This window comes from Dothidotthia symphoricarpi (genome assembly GCF_010015815.1).
Source record: "Dothidotthia symphoricarpi CBS 119687 unplaced genomic scaffold P153scaffold_10, whole genome shotgun sequence".
Lineage (NCBI taxonomy): Eukaryota > Fungi > Ascomycota > Dothideomycetes > Pleosporales > Dothidotthiaceae > Dothidotthia > Dothidotthia symphoricarpi.
Genome location: NW_022985017.1, coordinates 1,064,257 through 1,080,126, shown reverse-complemented (window position 1 = coordinate 1,080,126; position 15,870 = coordinate 1,064,257). Strand labels below are relative to the sequence as shown.

General features: G+C 52.4%; 6 protein-coding genes across 6 annotated transcripts; 3 read left to right on the top strand and 3 right to left on the bottom strand.

Moving 5' to 3' along the window:
- Positions 1-12: 12 nt before the first annotated feature.
- P153DRAFT_357161 (uncharacterized protein) lies at positions 13-1,745 on the top strand (the record flags this gene model as incomplete). The annotated part of the gene is made up of 2 exons (XM_033666705.1): positions 13-207; positions 258-1,745. The coding sequence occupies 2 exons, from the start codon at positions 13-15 to the stop codon at positions 1,743-1,745; spliced, it is 1,683 nt and encodes a 560-aa protein (XP_033524003.1).
- Positions 1,746-3,295: 1,550 nt separating this feature from the next.
- P153DRAFT_376043 (uncharacterized protein) lies at positions 3,296-4,672 on the top strand (the record flags this gene model as incomplete). The annotated part of the gene is made up of 5 exons (XM_033669625.1): positions 3,296-3,328; positions 3,385-3,547; positions 3,599-3,654; positions 3,708-4,090; positions 4,144-4,672. 5 exons carry the CDS (start codon positions 3,296-3,298, stop codon positions 4,670-4,672), a joined length of 1,164 nt encoding a protein of 387 aa, XP_033524002.1.
- Positions 4,673-4,995: 323 nt separating this feature from the next.
- P153DRAFT_367002 (uncharacterized protein) lies at positions 4,996-6,751 on the bottom strand. Its single transcript, XM_033668169.1, has one exon. It carries the CDS (start codon positions 6,516-6,518, stop codon positions 5,070-5,072), a length of 1,449 nt encoding a protein of 482 aa, XP_033524001.1. The 5' UTR covers positions 6,519-6,751; the 3' UTR covers positions 4,996-5,069.
- Positions 6,752-8,081: 1,330 nt separating this feature from the next.
- On the top strand, positions 8,082-9,163 carry P153DRAFT_376041 (L-asparaginase; the record flags this gene model as incomplete). Its single annotated transcript, XM_033669624.1, has 2 exons — positions 8,082-9,057; positions 9,105-9,163. The coding sequence occupies 2 exons, from the start codon at positions 8,082-8,084 to the stop codon at positions 9,161-9,163; spliced, it is 1,035 nt and encodes a 344-aa protein (XP_033524000.1).
- Positions 9,164-10,168: 1,005 nt separating this feature from the next.
- On the bottom strand, positions 10,169-11,473 carry P153DRAFT_291525 (TauD-domain-containing protein; the record flags this gene model as incomplete). Its single annotated transcript, XM_033663774.1, has 3 exons — positions 10,169-10,348; positions 10,411-10,851; positions 10,901-11,473. 3 exons carry the CDS (start codon positions 11,471-11,473, stop codon positions 10,169-10,171), a joined length of 1,194 nt encoding a protein of 397 aa, XP_033523999.1.
- A 1,340-nt stretch (positions 11,474-12,813) lies between these two features.
- P153DRAFT_385817 (uncharacterized protein) lies at positions 12,814-13,137 on the bottom strand (the record flags this gene model as incomplete). Its single annotated transcript, XM_033670468.1, has 1 exon — positions 12,814-13,137. One exon carries the CDS (start codon positions 13,135-13,137, stop codon positions 12,814-12,816), a length of 324 nt encoding a protein of 107 aa, XP_033523998.1.
- Positions 13,138-15,870: the final 2,733 nt, after the last annotated feature.

Sequence of the window (15,870 nt, the reverse complement as noted above, 5' to 3'; positions counted from 1 at the left end):
TGCACTCTCATCATGGATTCTGGCTCAAATTCGTACCAGTATAATCTAGGCTCTTTTCATCGTAAAGTCACGACCTCGAATGCAAGTGCGCAGTCGTGGTTTAACCGTGGTCTGATATGGAGCTATGCGTTTCATCATGAAGAGTCAGCTCGATGTTTCGAGCGGGCAATCGAAGCAGACCCACATTGCGCAATGGCTTACTGGGGAGTGAGTGTCCGTTTTGAGGACTTTGTGAAACTGGCAACTGATGGATGTAGCTTGCCTTTGCTCTCGGACCAAACTACAATAAGCCTTGGGACCTTTTCGACGAGAACGAATTGAAAGCAACCTTGGAGAATATCACTGCCGCGAATGCGAAAGCAAAAGAGACAGCATCTGGGTCGACGGAGCTGGAGAAGGCTCTCATCGATGCAATACAGATTCGTGTGCCTAAGGGACTGGATGAGGTCGCATTTCGGACATGTAACGAGGCCTATGCGGAGGCCATGAAACGTGTTTACGGGAAGTTCCCGGAAGACCTTGATGTCACATCTCTCTATGCCGACTCAATCATGAACTTGTCAGCATGGGATCTTTGGGACTTGAAAACAGGTGAACCAACCCCTGGAGCCCGGTCGTTGGAAGCCAAAGCGATTCTAGAGAAAGCACTCAAACAGGAAGGCGTGTACAAACACCCAAGTATCCTCCACCTGTACATCCATCTCATGGAAATGTCGAAGACGCCAGAGGTGGCATTGATCGCCGCAGACCACCTTCGGAGCTTGATTCCCGACGCAGGCCATCTGGTACACATGCCGTCGCACCTCGACATCCTTGTAGGCGACTATAGACGTGCTATTGCTTCCAATGCGGATGCGTGTCTAGCGGACGAGAAATACCTTGGCGAACACGGAGGCGACAACTTCTACTCTTTCTACCGCATGCATGACTACCACTCGTTGATCTACGCCGCTATGTTTGCAGGTCAGTCGAAGGTCGCTTTGGAGGCAGTGGACCGTATGGAAGCATCACTTCCGGAATCACTTCTTCGGATTGAGAGTCCACCTATGGCCGACTGGTTAGAAAGCTTCGCATCAGTACGAGTTCATGTCTTGGTTCGTTTCGGTCGCTGGAAAGATATAATTGCTCTCGATATGCCAGATGACAAAGATTTATACAGTGTTACAACCGCGATGTATCACTATGGGAAAGGAGTTGCATACGCAGCTACTGGGGATACCAATAATGCACAGATACAACGCGACTCATTAAGCGAGGCGGTCAGTCGCATCCCATCATCCCGAATATGCGGCGACTTCCCCAACCGGTCAAACGTCGTGCTTAAAGTTGGCCTTGCAATGCTAGACGGCGAGCTGGAATATCGCAAGGGCAACTTCGATCTTGCCTTCAAGCACCTAGAAACTGCAATTGAACGAGACGACGCACTCACGTATGCGGAACCATGGCCCTGGATGCAGCCCACCCGACATGCATATGCTGCTCTGCTGATGGAGCAAGGTCGCGTGGAGGATGCCGCAGCTGCTCACAGGGCGGATCTGGGATTCGACAACACTCTGCCAAGGGCAAGACAGCATCCTAATAATGTCTGGGCTCTGCATGGCTATCACGAATGTTTAACCAAGCTTGGCAAAAAAGATGAGGCGGATATAGTAGATCAGCAGCTGAGACTGGCTCAAGCCGTAGCCGATGTTGACGTTAAGGCGAGCTGTTATTGTCGAGGCACCGGAAGCTTGACCTGCACGTAACTTCTGTGGCCCTGGCTGATCCATGTCAACCCTAATTGCGTATGCTCACGCAATGCAGGGACACCTGGTCCCTGCTTGTTCACGCGGTAGGAGCGTGCCGATAGCAATTTATGGAAGAATAATTTGACAGATTCTGACAGATCTCCACACCTTCAGCCTTCTTTCCAATCTTTCCTATTATCGACCTTTACTAGCTCCAAGATATCTACATGACACAACCAGGCACTCTTTATCTCTAGTATTCCATCCTACCTTCGGCGCACTCCGTGGATTGCAGTCATGCCAATCAGTAATAGGTTGTTTCAGGTAGGTACTTCAAATCAGCACTAGAAACGAAAATGGAACATGTCGGGTTTGGTTGTTTGGTTTCTGCTTGGTATTGCGAGCTCGCGTAAACTTTTATGGCTCCAGGAGGCCTAATCCATGTGCTCAGAAAAAATACCGTCCACCAATCAGTGAGCGACATTCCAGGATGAATGAAGACTGATAGGTCAGATCGGCAGGCACGTAGGATCGCTGGCCTTTCCCTGTTTGTTCTTAGCCTGTTAAACCAACATCTACCCTAGTCTCCCCTTCGCTGTTGATAATGTGGTTGCGGCGTCTATGAGCGGCTGAAGTAAGCAGTGACATTCACGGTTACATCTATCCCGTCTCGGCCCGGGAAGGCCCTCCACACGCGAGACTGAAACCCTGGGAACACAGGTAATCCAATCGTCTTCCCTCAGCCGTGCGCATCTTTTTTTTAACTCTACACTACTACCACCTAGTTCCTCGCCGACGTCGGATGGCGGACTTCCAGCTTGGTAAATGACTCTTTCGCGATTGCGACTTGTCTAAACTAGTGGTATTCTGCCAGATGGTGGCGGTGCTAGCCACAACAAGTAGAACTCACTGTGGATCGGAAGTCGTTCCATCCTTAGCGGATACGACCCGTAAAATGCATGCGCATCATTTGCCGGTGTCGACCGCCCTACGCCCATTGTGGCAAATGCCGCGAAACACCGGTCTCAAGACTGGAATAGTCCTGTCGCCGAAGATTTAGACAAACAGACACAAAGAAGCGTTCAACCCACGGGGAAGACCCTCATCTCCAGGTGTTCTACGGGTACAGAACATGTAGCTACGGATTTACTCGGGCCTGGCATACTGTAGTAATGACATTGCGATCTACTTGACTCTACTTAGTCGCTGGCGCGTGAACACGAAGATCATCCGTCACTAGGCGAGTAAGTAGTCCACGACCACGTTCTCAGCTCTGAATCGTCCACTCCTACGAGGCCGGGAGACGACCCTGCTCCCCTGGTCCCAGCCCGGTCATGAATCCTTTGTATGCTTCGCTTCGGACGTGCCAGCCGTGTTGCCATCCCTGATGCACGCAGGTTCATGTCGAGTCGAGGGCTCTTCAGCCCTCGGGTCTTAATACCCAGAGTGACCTGCCCCTCGGTGACACCCGAGACTTTGGGACTAACGGTGATATATTCTCGCCGCAACCGTCTGGTGTTTGCAGAAACTTTGGGTGTCCCTCAAGTTTTACGTCAACATTGCCTAATATGGTTGAAAATCGTGGCCCGGAGCTTCAGGTTGTACGTCTAAGATCGTATAGAGTGGATATTCGAGAATAGTTCACTGACTGAAACAGGTGGTGTCAACCTTCGTCGCAGTAGCCTTCATCGCAGTTGTCCTCCGCGTCTATGTTAGACTGTTTCTCGTAAAAGCTTTCGGATGGGATGACTCGTGGATGGTGGCCGCGCTACTCGCACAAATAATGTTTGCAGCAGCTGCTTTAGGCGGCGTACATTATGGTAAACAAGCATTGTATACATGGGAAGTTTGACATGCTGACAGTCGAACAGGAACTGGCCGCCATATGGCCGACCTCACTGCTGAGAATGCCATGAAAGCAATGCGGGTGAGTGGACAAAGACAACAACGAGATCATGAACAACTTCTAACAGACCACAGTATTGGTGGATCTGTTACATAGGCTACTGTCTATCTATGATCGCCGCCAAAATATCCATTGGCCTGTTCCTCCTTCGCGTCACGGTCAGCAAGATACATCGCTGGATCATCTTCATCGCCATGGGGTTATCCGTCCTCACCGGTCTCACCTTCTTCTTCGTAACACTCTTTCAATGCTCGCCAATATCATTCTTCTGGAATCAAAACCAACCCGGGAGTTGCGTGCCCACCGATGTCATCATTGCCCTCACCTTCCTGTACAGCGCCGTGGCAATCATCACCGACTTTACATTCGCTATCCTGCCATTTTTCCTAATAATGGGCTTGAACATGTCGATGAACATGAAGGTCATGCTTATTCCCATTTTAGGCATGGCTTGCATGTAAGTTCAAACCACCTCCATTGCTTCCTAATATACTGACAAACTTCCTACAGTGCAAGTGTAGCTGTAGTCGTCCGACTCGCGTATGTCATGGACTTCAAGAATCCCGACTTCCTCTGGGCCACCCTCGACATCGCAATCTGGAGCGACATCGAACAAGGACTCGCCATAACGGCCGGTAGTCTCGCAACACTCCGTCCGCTCTACCGAATAGTCTCATCAACCCTTGGCTTCGCAACGACTCAACCAGGCCAGCAATCAAAATCGAACATGAACTTGAAATCGCCGCAATGGGATAGCGGAATGCCGGATGCAAGTCGAAGAAAGAAGGGCCCGTTCAGCTTTTCGTCTACGTTGATGCGGACAGAAAGGGGGCAAACAATGCAAGATAAAGATGAGGAATACACCATGGGTTCTCTCGCTCCCATACGTTTGAGGGATGACCTTATCGACGAGGAGACGAATGAGAAGGGGTTTAATGCTTGGGAGATACGAGCAGGGAAAAGCGCAGACGAAGATGCGTTGATTAAAGGGAAAATCACTATGCAAAAGCAAGTGTATCAGCAGTCAGATCAACTGTAACGATCTGTCAAAGCGTTGAAAATTTTAACTGTACTTGATGAAGACGTTTTTGAAACCTGCGTTTGGGGAGTTGTTTCTTTTCATTGATACCCAGGTAGGCGCGCGATATGAATAAAAACATTAATTTAATGAACTTTGGAGATTACAAGTGTATTTACCGATAGGAGATGATGTCTACAGGCGAAGCTGGGGGACTTGAGTACGCTCTGCAATTACCAAAATTGCCGCAGCGTGCTCTAAAATTAAACTCACTTATTTAACGTATACAGTGTCATGGAGTTTGATAGACTCGCTACCCGCTCTTGAAAAGCGGATTTGTATATTGAGAATTGGTAATTACGATTAAATAGCACGTCATCATTTGATTCATGTCTCCTTGTGGCAGCCGTAGTTAGGCTCAATGCGAAGCGCTGAACTTTGCTCGGAGAAACGCTTCGACCTCCGCATCCGTTGGTTCTTGCTGTACATGGGCTATATCTCTAGGTTGAGCCTCCTTGTTAGATTCTTCGACCCTTCCCTTGAACTTCCCACTGCTGGAACTATCTATCGATACCCTCTCGTGTGTCACTGTATTACTCGAAACGCCATTGACCGCCGCACCGCTATGCTGTTGCTCCTGAACACCCTCCATGTTACTGGGTTCCTTTGCAACAGTACCCCCAGCCGTCTCATTTGTTGGCAGCAGACCGCCATGATACGGCTTCTTCGCATTCTCTACAGCGTCTGTATTGATCTTCCAGATTCCTCCTCCTCGATCGACGGTGAAAGAGTTGTTGTCATGGAATGCTAGACTGTCGAAGATCGGATCTTGCTGGACGCGTTGGAAGAACACACTTTTCCACGTCTCACCACGAGCCTTTTCATCTTTCCTCATCTCTCGCTGACCACGCTCGACCACGGACTTTGCATTGACTGTAGTTTTCATATCGCCGTTTCTCAGAGCCGCAATGACGTCTTTCCAGGCTTTTCGTGATTCCCATCCATCTTGCTTTTCCAAGTCGGCAACTTCTAGAGGCATCGAGGGCAGGGCGTTGATATCGAACGTCTCGACGTCTTTTCCAGTCCTCGCATCTTGAATGGTAGAGCTCCCATTCCATGCTCCTTTGGCTGTGTATATATCCTCGTCTGGCCGATCAACATGGAATAGTCGCGCTTCGAATCCATTCTTTGTGCCCCCGCCAAAGAATCCTTTGCCTCCGAACTTGACATGGGAAACGTATCCATTTGATGAGATAAGCGAGTATTCTCCATGCAGTTCTGGGTATGGCGTCCCACCCAATATCCCCTTTACCTTGATATTTGGTACCGGGATAAGGTAATCCTCGTCGTATTTGTCGATATGGAGTACCGCATAGCCCTTCTGCTTGATGCTCACGCTTCCATTGAACGTTATCTCTTGTTGTGTAAAGCCTTCCGCTCGGACGCCATACTTGTCGTTCCACAGATAGCAAGCCGTTATAGGCGGATGATGGCTGACCTGTTCAGACAACAATTTAGTTTCCCCTAACTCTTTATCTTTCCAGCTCCCAGAGAATAGTTCGCCGAGAAACGCATTCAATGGCTTCTTCACCCCCTCATCCTCCCCTCGTCCTGCATACTGCTGGTTTCTTAACGACCCCAGAAACCATTTCAGAACCAACAGCGCCCGCTTTTCGGCATCGGGCTCGGTGGCTGGCGCTACGAAGATCTTGGGATGATCTGCCCAGTATTGGGGTAATTCTACCGTTGAATTCTCGGCGAGGACAAAGGGCGGCGCGGTGATATTAGACAAGTCTCCCTGAATAGTTGCTATGGACGCCAGGAACTCCCGCAGCATCGACCGATTCGACGCAATTGAGCCTGGCATGACGATGTGATGGATTTAACGGTGCCATGACTGACATCTGTCAGTAGTTATGGTGGGTGCCAAGGTGAAAGTCATGACGTCGATTCCGGCAGCATCCTTGTGGCGCATGTACGATCCTGTATGAGTTTTACGAAACAGATCGAGTGTGACCGAAACTCGGTGCAGTAGGCAATCCTTCGGTACATGCAAACAGGAGATCTCCCCCACATTCGAATCAGCATTTCCCAACATCGGTTACACTTCGGTGCAGGGCAAGAAGCTAGCTTGGAAGTAATCTAGGCATTCGCTTATGTTTCCATTTCCTACAACCTTCACGTCACATCATTCCTTCAGCGCATAGACCAAAGCAGACTGGTATCACGACAGCCGGCAGATATGCAAGGTACATGTCGTGTCGCTCTTTACCAGTATCGGTATTGCACAATGAGGCTGTGAACAAGGTCTCCATCTTTCATCACAGAATAACAAAACGGCGATGAACGTCTGCCGGTGGTATAACCTACTTATTTTAGAAGCTTTCGGTATTCACATTTACATCTTGTGTAAAGATAAGAAGGTCGTTCAACCTGCCAGGACGAATAGTCATCACAATGTCTGAACACGCTGACTTCTTATACAGAGAAATTATGACATGTTACAACAAACACTACGATACATGTTTTACCAACTTACTGCTTTTGGCACCATCGACTCAAGGTTTGGATGTGCGGCTTCAATTCCGTCGAATTTGCCCGACTTGGCTGTCCTACTTCACCGACGAAGACGCGTACAACACTACTGATCCCACACGTGTGCTAATATCTATGTGTACACAATCGAGACCTGAACTTGCGGGTTACTGTAGCTTTCCCCAGGCTCGGAAGTGTAGCGTGGACCTTTTGCATGGGTAGTACGACCCTGGCATATATCTCAACATGCAAAGAACATCGATATGCACACGTAGAGAGGAGCTCTAGGGTATACTTTCCAGCAATTCTGTTCAGAAAACAGGACTGCATGGCGGATTTACAGTAAGACACTAACTCCTTCTAATGAACATACAGGGCGGACAACACGTCTCCAAGCAGAGCAGACACTGCGACAACCCTAAGTTGGGACCTGGGAAACGTGGGAATAACGTTTCGACAGACCGACCAAGCCTTCGGTACGCCTCTCGAAAACCGCTATCAAGCCAAGAGCCTTACAACGTCAACCCTCGAATCACAAGATTCTGCATCTTGATATTCTTGGCAATCCTTCCAAAGATGACCTAGCGGCCAGCAAGGTGGGTCGGGCGTCATGTACTCCACTGATAACGAGGGACAACATCCACGAGCTCCCCGACGGCCTCACGTAACTGAGCACCTCCGCTATGTCTTTCCCCAATTCATGGCTGATTGGCGTCGCTGGGGCTTGGGGTTGACGAATGTAGCCCTGGCTCAGCTCGAGATAAGGGCTGTTCAAGGTCTTGACAAGATGTAAGTAAGCCTTGGCCATGATCTCCAAGAGTGTAGGTATATAAGAGGCGGAGTCTTCAAGTATAAGAAATATTGCAGCCGCAAACTTCGACAATCAGCCATCGAGATGAGGTTCTCCACTCAACTGCTTCCTCTCTTCACGAGCTTGGCTTTTGCTGCGCCCCTCGACCTTGCCAGATCTGACCTTCATAAGCTCTTCGTCCGACAGGACATCCAGACACCCGTGAACGCCTCACTACCCAATATCACCATTTTCGCAACAGGAGGCACAATTGCCTCCGTAGGCACTTCCAACACGCAAACAACAGGATATTCCGTCGGACTCGGCGTCCAACAACTAGTCACCGCCGTCCCGGAGCTCCTCAACATCTCCAACATCGCCGGCTACCAAATCTCCAACGTCGACTCTGGCAGCATCAACGAGACCATCTCCCTAACCCTATCCCACATGATAAACGAGGAGTTAGCAAAACCCGAAATCTCGGGCGTAGTCGTAACCCACGGAACAGACACCCTGGAAGAAACAGCCTTCTTCCTCTCCTCAACCGTAAACTCCACCAAGCCCGTCATCATCGTCGGCGCAATGCGCCCCGCAACAGCCCTCTCCGCCGACGGCCCCCTGAACCTCTACCAAGCCGTACTCCTCGCCGCCTCCCCCGCAGCCCTCAACCGCGGCACCATGATCGTGCTCAACGACCGCATCGGCTCCGCCTTCTACACGACGAAAAATAACGCAAACACACTCGACACCTTCTCCAGCACCGAAGCCGGCCAGCTAGGCGTCTTCGTAAACCAAGTTCCCTATTTCTTCTACGCGCCCGCCGAGCCCGTCGGCCGCCTGGTCTTCGATATCTCCTCCGCCACGGATCTCGCACAGGTGGACATCCTGTTCGCGCACCAGGATATGAATCCCGCGCTGTTCGAGGCGTCGTATGCGGCGGGTGCGCAGGGCATTGTGTTCGCGGGGACGGGCGCGGGGGGGTATTCGCGGAAAGCTGGGGTGGCGGCGAGTGCGTTGTATAATGCGACCGGCATTCCCATTGTGGCCAGCCATAGGAGTGCGGATGGACTTGTTCCGTTGAGTGAGGAGGGGAGCTGGGCGATTGGGAGCGGGTTTTATAATCCGCAGAAGGCGAGGGTGTTGCTGCAGTTGGCGCTTACTGTGGGGTGGAGTGTGGAGGAGGTTAGGGAGGGGTTTGCGAAGAGTCTTCCTATGCCTGCGTAGTGTAGGGGTTGGGGGTGGTTATGTGACGATAGTGACGATGATGAATAATACGATGATTTTTGGAATTCAAGATGTGGATCTATAGACTTTACTCTTATTACCACGGAAATGCTTTTGTGGGCGGGTATACGGATGCGTCGGCTCTGTGAAAGGCAGCATGGCTTGTCGTCGAAAAACGCATAACAGTAGGCTGGGGGATGTTGATCTCAACTGCCATTCTCAACCTACGCTCACACACGCGACCAAACCGCAAGGTCACAACCCTTTATACAAGCTCACTCGATCGGTGTAATCATTATCCCAACCCCAGTCCCACCTCTTACTCATATCAAAGGCCAATTCAACGAACAACGACGCCAAACAGTAAACGCATCCAGAAACACCAAAACCATCGCCCTAGTGTAAGAACTCAAGCGTACGTCTTATTCCTCTTGAGATGTTCCACTCCAGAAACCCACCTTCTCGACGACATCAAGCCGATTATTCTCCCCATCCACATTGCACAGCTCGCACCCTATCCCGAGGACAACGTGTGCTGTACCTCCATAAACCCCGATATCCGTTTTTGTTGCATTGTGTTCGTCTCGTGCTGAATGGACAGAGACGCAAAACGCGCAGGGTTCGGCAAAGTTGGTGTGGGGAGCAAGATTAATCGCACCTATATCCAAGCGAGTCCTTCTCTAACCAGAGATCCCAAGATATCAGGGGTAAAAGTAGCGGTTCATCTTGGGATATTAGTAGCACCTAGGTATACGACACAAGCCCGGCAGACACATAAACTCACCTCTCAGTAAAGCGTACGTATCCACACCCCAGCGCCAGATAGACAAGAGCGAAAAGTAAGATGTTCATAAATCGTTCCTATATCCAGTGGTTGGTTGATATATATCCCAACCTCTTATACTGCTGGCATGCCATGGTACATCGCTAAACCGCACGGAAAAAAGCAGACTCAACCCCGCTCCCACTCAATCGTTGTAATTCACAACCCCGCTCCCATCTTTATTCGCCTTAGGCACACCATACCGCGCGCTCAACTCATCTTCCTGACTCCCACTCTTCGGGTCGAGATACGGGCGTTCAGCGCGCACCGCCACTCTAACCGCATGGCGGCGATGCGGCGCGAAGCCATAAGTCGCGGAGTGATTCTTTGCAACCGTTAGAAAAGTGCTCGAAAACGCGTGTGGAGACAGAACAGGAGCGAACTCACGCTAACCCTATTATCCCAAAACGCGACATCCCCCGCCCCCCACTGAAACCTAACATGCACCTCCGGGCTCGTCGCCACAATCTCATTCAACAGCGCAATAACATGATCGCTCTCCGTCTTGGGCACGCCGACGATTTTCGTCACAAACCCAGGGTTGAAGAAGATGCTCTTCCAGCCGGTAACGGGGTTGGTGCGCACGAGCGGGTGCTCGGTGGTGACGGGCTCGCGGCGCACGGTGCGGCCCAGGTCGCGCGTGCCTTGGGCTTGTAGGTCGGCGGAGTGCAGCGCGGTGAGGGATTCGAGGTAGGTTTGCATGTGGGGCGAGAGCATGTCGTAGGCGGCGTATTGGGAGGACCAGAGGGTGTCGCCGCCGCCGCCGAGGGGGGGGCCGGTCAGGACTTTGAGGCAGGTGTAGGAGGGGGGTTGGAGTTCGTATGTTACCTATATGGGGGGTTAGGGGTGGGGGGTTTGAGGAGAAGGGGGGGCTTACGTCGGAGTGCCATAGGAAGGTGGGTGTGAATAGCGCGCGGAGATCGGGGCTATTCTCCCCTGTGTACACGACGTGCACGTCTTCTAGCCCTTCTCGTCGCGGCACCGCTGTGGTGGCGTGTTGGTGGAGTTCGCCGAAGTACTGGCCGAGACGGCGCTGCTCCTCGATGCCGAAGTTCTTCTGATTGCGGAAGAATACAACGCCCCTTGTGGCGATCAACCGCGCGAGGTCGTTCTTCTGCGCGTCTGTGATGTTGGCTAGATCAATGCCGTGGATCTCTGTCCCGATCTTGGGGTTGTAGTCGAAGACGTTTGATGCGGATGCGAGGAGGTTCTTGAAGTTTGGGTCGCCGAGCTGGCCCTTGTCTGAGTAAGGGATCTCGGTGTAGGCTGGCCATTGGATGGCTGGGAAGCTTGGCCGGAGGTCTTCGTACTCGTATGTTTCGTCATGCTGTTGGACGGTTGTCCGTCCTGGGATGTAGTTGTGGGCGTTGACAGACTTGGCTGGTTGCTTGGGTGTTGTGGTGGGAGCACTGCTCGGTGTGTATTGGGGTTCTACGAGTCCTGGCGCCATGGTGATCGGAGGAGGGGTGTTTGACCCGATGATATGTGGATAGCTGTGTTTGATGTTGTAGGTGTCTTGGTGGGTAGATCCCAAGCAAGCTTCTCTGTGTGTATATGAAAGCGGGATAGATGTATAATAACTCAAATCTTGATCTAACAGAGGATTGCAATAGTTGAGGATGAAGAAGTGATTCAAGGACGACTGAGGTGTATCGATGATATGAGAATGCTCGGAGAATAAACAGGAGCAATGCTCGTACTTATATCAATCTCTTTTGGAAGAACGCCAGGACACTTGTCACTACCTGTACACGCTTACCTCACCGTGGAAATTGCGCCATCGCACACAATCAGATTCCCCGCCTATATTTGACCGTCTTCTCCACAATCTCGTTGCTGACTGATCTTAATCTCAAACTGCAGCCTCTTTCTGCCCCAAGCCAGGAGACGTGATCCGGGGAAACCGATAAAGGAGTTTTGTATTCTGATTGCCATGATATTTCGTCAGAGATGATGGTGTTCACATCATGTCGAAGGGCGTTCGCCATGTATCCAGGAGATTACGATACCCATATGCGTTGCTGAGCGATCACTGATGAGATGACGAATGACATCGAGTCAATCGCACCCCAATCTTTGACACGACTCTTACATCGGAATTTATCCTCATATCTGGTTACAAGAGCCCGTTGGCGGCTCTGAAATCAGCCGCATCGGGATTCGATTCGGTGTTGAAGTCTGTGGGGATGACGCACTAGCGCCGATTTGGTAGGTTGTGTGATATGTCGCCATATCACGTCTTCGCTCGCCTTCAGAATCACCACGACGCATGGACCACGTCTAAAGTATTTAAATCGCGTGCTGCCTGGATGACGACGCTGTCTTTGATTATCCGTTATTTAAGGTTGAGCGATGTTTGTTGCTGGCGTGTTCACAGCCATAGAGATCCACGCTTGTCGTCGTTTTAGGAAATGCCTAGATGAGCTCGATCAACTAGTGTAAGATTGTACTTGGGATACGCTAAGATAAGTAATATCGGGTGAAAGTGAGACGACGTAGAACGTGAAGCGCGATGATAGAGAGTCCATTGTGATAGCGTGATGGATAAATGTTTCGCTCTTTTCGACTGGATCGTAATTTCGTTATATGACGCCGTAACATTCATGGCGCCAGTCCCAGTACCTAAACTCCTCTAAATATTCACAACAAATGGAAGTCTTTCCCAAAGTAAACCCTTCTCTTGAACGCCCCAATTCTGTTCCTGTGTCAATCTATGACGCTCTCATTCAGACCATGTTTATGAAAAGGAATTGCAGCTTCGAATCTCGGACTCGTTGACGGCGAGCGGGTTTATGGTTCCTTTCGAGGCGATGACATGAAGTCAAGCGTGGGTATGGGCACGCCGTTCAGGTTTGTCCACTTGATGAAGGGACTAGGTGGAGCGTCCGCAACGACCTTGGGGTCTTTAGAGTCCTTGGCGCCATTCTCTGGAGAGGCTGCTATTGCGTCGTACTTGCTCCGTCCTCTCTTGAAGCCTTTGGCCTCCAACAACGGGGTCCAGTAGGGATGCTGTCCCTTGTGTATGCGGTAGAGCTCGTAGTTGCCAAAGATCAGGACGAGGGTGGCGGCAATGGGGAGCTTGGTGATGTTGTGATATATCTTTGTGGAACTCATACTGAATATAAATATTGTAGACGTTGGAGGACGCGTGCCGGCGCGAGGGAGAGGGTGCAGAGGATGTGGAGCGTGCAGAGCGTGGCAGAGGTCAAGTGGATGCAGTGCGGAGGAGGAGCATGGTGAGTGGCTGGAGCGCGGGGACGGCCTTGGCTCATATCTCTCTTCCAACTTCTCCAAAGTTGATACCTACCAACGTTTGTGCATTGGGGATATTTCAACACTCGACGCCATCGGGGCTGTTCTCCACCATGGACGACCTCGCGAACCTCGAGTTCCTCTCGCTCGTGTCCAAGGTCACGTCAGAAATCCAGAACCATCTGGGCCTGTCGGACAAGACGCTCGCCGAGTTCGTCATCGCGCAGCATGCAAAGTCAAAGGGCGCCGTCGACTTCCAGCAGCAGCTCGAGGACATGGGCGCCGAGTTCCCGACGAGCCTGGTCGAGAGCATCGACCGCCTGGTGCTGACGCTGCACCCCAAGTACAAGGCCAAGGGCGCCGGCCAGGGAAAGGCAGGCGCAAACGGCCACGACGGCGGCGACGACACGGACCGCAAGACGCGCGTGTTCAAGGGCCTGGCCATCCCCGACAAGGACGTCGACTATGACGTTGCCGACACGGCGCCTGCGAATGGCGGACTCGACGCGCTGGACGACACGTTCGCCATGCTCGAGGGCCTGGCTGGCAAGGGCCCGGCCAAGCCCAAGGAGCGGTCGCGCAAGCGGAGCATGAGCCCCTACGACAGCGACGACGAAAGCAGGAGCAAGCGACACCGCCGCAGGGAGAGGTCGACGTCGACGTCGCAGAGCCCACGCAGAGGGCGCACGCAGCAAAACGACGAGCTGGTCTTCGAGGACGAGTTTGGACGCACCCGCACCGTCAAGCCCGCCGACACCAAGCGCAGCCGCAAGAAGTACCGCGACGAAGACGTCGACGAGTTCCGCCGCCAGCCCGCCGCCGAGCTCGACGACGAGCCCGTGCTGTTCAAGGTCTACAACGGCAAGGTCACGGGCGTCAAGGACTTTGGCGCCTTTGTCAACCTGCAGGGCGTCAAGGGCAAGGTCGATGGGCTGGTCCACGTCACCCAGATGCAGGAGGGCGCCCGAGTCAACCACCCCTCCGACCTGGTCTCGAGATGGCAGGAGGTCAAAGTCAAGGTCATCAAGATGGAAGGGGGCAAGATCTCGCTCTCCATGAAGGAGGTCGACCAGCGGACCGGCCGCGATCTGGCTCCCGCGCGCCGCATAGCCTCGGGCGCAAACTCGCAGGGCCTGGGAGGAATACCAGGCCTCGACAGCGCCGTGCCCGTCGTCGAAGATGGCTACAACAGTCGCAAGAACGGCATGCGGAAACGGATGACTTCGCCCGAGCGCTGGGAGATCCAGCAGCTGATCGCGTCTGGCGTCATACCCAGGTCAGATTACCCAGACATCGACGAGGAGCACAACGCGCACATCAACGGCGAGGGAGGTTTCGAGGAAGAAGAGGACGTAGATATTGAAGTGCGTGACGAGGAACCTCCTTTCTTGGCCGGCCAGACCAAGCAGTCGTTGGAGCTTTCACCCATCCGAGTCGTTAAAGCACCGGATGGCTCGCTCAACCGTGCGGCCATGGCAGGAGACAACCTGGCGAAAGAGCGACGCGATCTACGGCAGCAGGAAGCACAAGAGAAGGCTGCCAAGGAGGCGTCACAGGTCGACCTCAGCAGTCAGTGGAACGACCCCATGGCGCAGCAACGCCAGTTTGCAAGCGATCTGCGCAACACGCGGACGAACCAGGCTGGGGAAGCCCTGCCAGAATGGAAGAAGATCTCCACCGGCAGCAGAGATACTTCATTTGGCAAGCGTACAGACATGAGCATGAAGGACCAACGAGAATCGCTGCCTGTCTACAAGTTCAGAAAGCAACTCCTCGAAGCTGTTGCAGCCCATCAAATCCTCGTCGTCATTGGCGATACCGGGTCTGGAAAGACGACGCAGGTCACCCAATATCTGGCAGAAGGCGGATATGCGAATGAGGGGGTCATTGGTTGCACACAGCCTAGGCGTGTTGCCGCCATGAGTGTCGCCAAACGTGTCGCTGAGGAAGTTGGCTGCAAGCTTGGGAACGAGGTCGGCTACACGATTCGATTCGAGGACTGCACATCCCCAGACACACGCATCAAGTACATGACAGACGGTATCCTGCAGCGAGAGATTCTGCTAGACCCCCTGCTGTCCAAGTACAGCTGCATCATGTTGGACGAGGCTCACGAACGTACTATCGCTACTGATGTCCTGTTCGGATTGCTGAAGAAGACGCTCAAGCGACGCCCGGATATGAAACTCATCGTCACGAGTGCCACCCTCGACGCCGACAAGTTCTCCGAGTACTTCTACAAATGCCCCATCTTCACGATCCCTGGCCGCACGTTCCCCGTCGAGGTCATGTACAGCCGCGAGCCAGAGTCGGACTACCTGGACGCCGCGCTCGTCACAGTCATGCAGATCCACCTAACAGAGCCAGCAGGCGATATCCTGCTCTTCCTGACAGGTAAAGAAGAAATCGACTCCTCATGCGAAGTCATCTCCGAACGCATGAAAGCCCTAGGCCCCAACGTCCCCGAGCTAATGATCCTGCCCATCTACGGCGCCCTCCCCTCGGAAACAGCAACACGCATCTTCGAGCCCGCACCCCCAGGGAGCCGCAAAGTCGTCATCGCGACCAACATCGCCGAAACCAGTCTGACAATCG